Source organism: Primulina huaijiensis, chromosome 13, assembly GCF_012295235.1.
Source record: "Primulina huaijiensis isolate GDHJ02 chromosome 13, ASM1229523v2, whole genome shotgun sequence".
In the NCBI taxonomy this organism is placed as follows: domain Eukaryota; kingdom Viridiplantae; phylum Streptophyta; class Magnoliopsida; order Lamiales; family Gesneriaceae; genus Primulina; species Primulina huaijiensis.
The window spans coordinates 10933354-10938697 of record NC_133318.1 but is presented as its reverse complement, the minus strand read 5'-3'; the positions used below and the strand labels follow the sequence as shown (position 1 = coordinate 10938697).

The 5344-nt window shown below is 36.2% G+C and overlaps 1 protein-coding gene across 2 annotated transcripts; it reads left to right on the top strand.

Annotated features, from left to right (window-relative positions):
- Positions 1-777: 777 nt before the first annotated feature.
- LOC140991574 (adenine DNA glycosylase) lies at positions 778-4851 on the top strand. 2 transcript variants are annotated; one of them, XM_073461604.1, is made up of 7 exons: positions 778-1262; positions 1372-1431; positions 2213-2332; positions 2412-2509; positions 2795-3291; positions 3507-3610; positions 4456-4851. In XM_073461604.1, the coding sequence occupies exons 1-7, from the start codon at positions 933-935 to the stop codon at positions 4606-4608; spliced, it is 1362 nt and encodes a 453-aa protein (XP_073317705.1). In that variant the 5' UTR covers positions 778-932; the 3' UTR covers positions 4609-4851. The 2 variants fall into 2 exon arrangements, with proteins under 2 accessions (XP_073317705.1, XP_073317704.1); XM_073461603.1 differs by having other exon boundaries at positions 779-1262; positions 2762-3291.
- Positions 4852-5344: the final 493 nt, after the last annotated feature.

The following is a 5344-nucleotide window of genomic DNA, read 5'->3' as shown; positions in this document are numbered from 1 at the left end:
ATGCATATAAAACACGACCAGATTCATGAAATCTTGACACAGATTCATTAAATCTCGACCCTTCTCACAATCATAAAAAAATTGGTTTCTTTGGGTCGGGTTTTGTTATCTTGGTTGTGTATCTTTGAACACGACCCAGATTCAACAAAAAGCGACCCAAAAAATGTTAGGGTTTGCTCGGGTTTTGATAATTTGGAAGTCTAGTTTTAGAACACCCAATTTCAAAGATAAATCTACTGTAATAAGAACAACAAATTGAAAGATTTGATGTTATATCAATATATGATCTCTCGCTGTCTTCTCTTCCAATTCAATCTCGAAAAATTTTCTCTTTATTGTTCTCGATGTAATTAGTTCACGGTGGACTCATAAACGATACTTCATGGAGGTGAAAAACAAACCATAAATGATGTTTATTTTGGAATGCGATGGATTTGAAGAATAAAAAAAAACTTGGAAGGTTAAAAAAAGACTCAAGAAACCAACTGTTGGTTCAAATTTGTAAATTTTTTAATGTTTCCAATAAATAAAAAGTTTAGATATTATTTTGAATAAATTCTGTTTTAATTGTTTCTGATTGGATTGCTATGATTAAACTAAGTTTTAATCATTATGAGAAAAACGATAAAATACACACTCTTTCTTCTTTTGAATTAATATGAATGGGAATCCCTTTTTTCATTCCACCCCTTTTTTCATTCCACATACATGTAAAAAAATTACTAGCTAATATTTATTTATTTGGGGTCAAATTTCAATTAAATTTCAACGAGTGGCATCGCTCTCCAGAAAATGTTATACAATGCAATTATCGAACCCTTCAAAACCACACATCTTTGTTGGAAAAATACTCTCTCCACCAGAGGTGAACAGTCCCCGTGTACGGCACACCCGCCCGCCGCCCGCCACCGGCGGTAGCCTCCGTATTCCTAATGAAGAGATGCAGGCGATCCGAACCAACATATAAAGACGCAGTAGAAATTACCGACATAGAAGACATCTATTTCAGCGCAGGCGAAGTTGATAAAATTAGGGATTCTTTACTAGAATGGTATGACGGAAACCGGAGAGATCTACCTTGGAGAAGAATCAGCGACGGAGACGATAATGTTAGCACTGAAGAGAAGGAGAGGAGAGCTTACGCCGTGTGGGTGTCTGAGGTGATGCTTCAGCAGACTAGGGTTCAAACGGTCATTGATTACTTCAATCGGTGGATGGAGAAGTGGCCCAGTATTCATCATCTTGGACAGGCTACGCTTGAGGTCTGCCTGTTATGCTTACGTATAGAAGACAATAGCTATTTGTTTCGTATTTGATTTCTTTCCTATGGAAATGCTTATTTGTGATTTTTTGCCAATGTTATATGAGTAGGAGGTGAATGAGATGTGGGCAGGCTTGGGGTACTATAGACGTGCCCGGTTTTTGCTTGAGGTTAGTGTTTCTACATATTTAGGTTTCATTCTTTTGTTGAGTTATTGTTGATATTTGACCATTTACCTTCACTGTTGCACAAGCCTGTAAATCGCATTGAGATAATATTTTTTGTTGATTAGTACTTTTAGGTTTTTTTTTATATTAAGTGTGGCTTACAGTGTATGCAAGTGATTATGATAAAGATACTTATAATTGATCTAACAACGAAAGGAATTTAGGTTCTTAGTCATTAATTTACAGCAGATTTTTCATAAAAAATCTGGGGAGAATTAAGTTTTGGAGATTGGTGTCACGACCAACTTGCAGCTGTTTTTTCCATAGGTGATTTAAAGTTATTTGTGTACTTCTATTGAAGATAACTAACCAGTTTCATGTTTTTAATGATAAAAATAAAGTTGCAGCATACTTAAGTGGCATTCAGTCATTCTGTATACTGAACTTGTTTTAGTGTTTTAGTGAGCAAGTCATCTCAATAATGTAGATCTTTTTTTTTTATGAAAATGTATGCTTCCATTCAATCATCAAGAAGAGCACTTATTTTTAATACTATATAAAAAATTCCATGAAAAAAATGGCACTTGTTTTGGTCTATTTTATTGAAAGACGGTGTTATCTGAGTTTAATGAATGTAAGTGTGATCAGCTTATTTTCTTTTCTTTCCACTTTTCTTTGAGTGCATGGGAATTAAAAGTTACCTATTTTAGGAGTATCTGTTTATGAGAGCATGCAAAAATTCACTTTTGTTGGTTTATTTCCCTTTTTTATTATCACCTTTCAGGGAGCAAAAACAATTGTTGATGGTGGAGGTGAGTTCCCAAAAACGGTCTCTTCTCTTCAGAAGGTCAAAGGAATAGGAAAATACACTGCTGGAGCAATTTCTTCCATTGCATTTAAGGAGGTTATACAGGACATATTTCCCCTTATTCCTGTTCCTTATCACTTCTTCATTAAAATAATACGGAGTGTGCACTGTTTAGGCAGTGCCAGTAGTTGATGGAAATGTAGTCAGAGTGCTTTCTAGGTTAAAGGCTCTATCTGCCAACCCAAAGGATTCGACGACAGTCAAGATTATATGGTAAATTTTATAATTATATCTAAGATCCACATCAACACTTACGCGCAGATAATCATTACTCGTGCATGAACACTGCCACCAAGCGCACCCACGTCTTTTCCATTTACATGCTCGCTTTCGTATTTTTTAACGTGAATATAAATGTTTTTCTTTGACTACATTGAGTGTTGATGAATTTGGATTTGAAATTAACAATGGATTTCAAAGTGATATTTTAGAAAAGCAATTGACTAGTTAATAAAAAATGCTAAGGAAACTAGCGAGACAGTTGGTTGATCCTTCCAGGCCTGGAGACTTCAACCAGGCTATCATGGAACTTGGTGCAACAGTATGCAATCCGTCAGGTCCCCGCTGCACCACATGTGCTTTATCACTTAACTGTCGGGCATTCTCTCTCTCCACAAATCACAAGTCAGTTCAAGTCACTGACTATCCAATGAAGGTTGTCAAGGCCAAACAAAGGCGTGATTTCTCTGCTGTTAGTGTTGTGGAGATAGTTGTGGAGGACGGATCTCAATCTGTTAGCAAATATCTTCTTGTTAAAAGACCAGACAAGGGATTACTTGCTGGACTCTGGGAATTCCCATCTGTTTTATTAGAGGGAGAAGTTGACTTGGCCTCGAGAAGAAAGATGATTGATAGTTTTTTGAAGCAAACATTTGGTTTAGACATGACAAAGTCCTGCCAAATAGTTTTAAGGGAAGAAGTGGGTGTATTTGTTCATGTCTTTACGCACATTCGTCGCAAGATGCATGTAGAGTTGTTGATTTTGCACCTTAAAGGTGAGTAGGTTGTTTATTCATTGGTATCTCTCCATGCATGTTTATGTCCCTCCCTCGACACCACCACCCCCCCCCCAGCGGCACCACTCTTCCCTCGTGTCTATACTAAACTCAAGTTTGTATATTGGAGCTAACAACTTAGCTAAATTTGACGGCTCATGTCTTAGTTTTTTCTTATCTAAATTAGCATGGTTTCATCTCGTTTTTGCTTGAAGGTGGGAACATCTCCCTAAAAAAACCAGACAGCGAAGCAATGACATGGAAATATGTTGATAATAAGGTTTTTTCAACTTCAGGGTTGACCTCTGCCGTCAGGAAGGTAACGTTTGTTTAGTACCAACTTTTTAGATATGCGAACTTATATGATGAACAGTTACTTGTCTGACACAATTAACTCGCGGCATAGATCTATAGTGTGTTTGGGAACAAAATATTTTGGAACAAAATAGCTTGCTTTTTAGAAAAAGGGCTTTTGTTAGAAAGAAGGATGTTTGGATGGGCTTTGAAAAAATCCCTTAGAAAGTCAGAAGCCAAAACTGTGGCTTTTGGTTTTCTGCTGCAGTTCTAAAATAAATCTTTTCCTTATTCTATTGAAGCACAATGCTGATTCTGCTTTATGTTAAAAAGAACACTTGAAAAATCCTGGGCCCTGAAGTCTCGCTTATGTGCTTCTAACATGCATCATTTAACAGATGATTAGTTGGTTGACATAAACTGATATGTCATTTATTTTATCTGTATACCTTTCGAGCTCCTTGGGGTTTCAGATTCCGCACTCATTTTCCAATGGATTTCCTCCACATCATAATTGAGCTTCTGCCTTAAATTCATTGGTTTTTGCCAACAGATACCAATCATAACTGGTGTTTAGAAAGAATTGTACATCTTTTGAATATCCAATCTGTTGGCTATATACACAGCTCATCTTTTTTAAGTTTCTCCTTCTAAGAACAAAAATTGGTGCACTGAAAACACTAGTATCATAATTAATCTAGAATCGTACACACCTAATAATATGGTTATTTGTTGGAGATGGAGTTTGTTGAACTTGTTATCATACTTGCTGTATTGAGATGGTAGATGGATCTAATTCATCATACTAGATAACGAGGAAGCATTGATGAGGTTTTTAGAATCTTGCTCAGTATGATTTTTTCGTTCCAGGTTTACGCGATGATTGAGAAATTCAAGCAGAGTGACATGGGCCCAACAGCCCAGCAACAGGAAGAAAAGAGCTTAAACCCAACCCAGCAGCAGGATATCACATACAAGAGATTTATGCACGGGAAATTCAAGATCTTGGGATCGAAAGCTTAGTCATTCAATTACCAGGGCTTTATTTTGTTTTAATGTTTGAATTTCCTGTGCATAAATATGTTGTACGTGATCTCCGGAGGCTGGGTTGGGCTTGAGCTCTTTATTCCCCTAGCTTGGTTGTTGGGCCGATGAGACCGAGTGGGTGATATTCAGTACCTGCAAAATTTAAAAAAAAAGATGAAAAGATTGATCATGTAGTGATCTGAGTGGATAGCTAATGAAAGTCTGACAGTCTTCTGGAAATCTTTCACACAAATGCTTTTATCTTCTGAAGATGGCATCTTTTATAGTCCAACACAACGAATTCAAGATTTAGCATTTAGTGCACTTTAATATATTTCAGAGTTCAAGTTATATCTTCAAATCTTCTGTCCCGCTTTTGTAGTGTGACGGAGACTAATATAGGTTGCTCCTTACAGGAACTCTTTGCTACTCGTCCTTAATTGGTTTGACAAATTAACGGTGTTCATCACACTTTAAAGTTTAGATAGATGACGGTTGGTTAGTTCTTATTATTTTTTTGGTTTATGATGTCATTTAGTGTATGATTAATTAGATTATTATGTCTTGTAACGGTCATATTATCTTCTAACACAAAGAGCATAAAAGAAAGATAATTCGAAATATCCTTTTGATAGTTTATTTCTTAGTAAATTATTTTATTCTCCCATGCTTGTTTCGGTAACATGATTGATGATTGATATTAGTCTTTTTGTGTACGTGTACATGGTAAGAG

Excerpts from the sequence above, each read along its gene's own strand:
- LOC140991574 (XM_073461603.1), top strand. The coding sequence starts at position 933 with ATGAAGAGATGCAGGCGATCCGAACCAACATATAAAGACGCAGTAGAA. Across the intron at positions 2,333-2,411 it reads CTTCCATTGCATTTAAGGAG|GCAGTGCCAGTAGTTGATGG; the intron begins GTTATACAGGAC and ends TGCACTGTTTAG. Across the intron at positions 2,510-2,761 it reads ACGACAGTCAAGATTATATG|GAAACTAGCGAGACAGTTGG; the intron begins GTAAATTTTATA and ends AAAAATGCTAAG.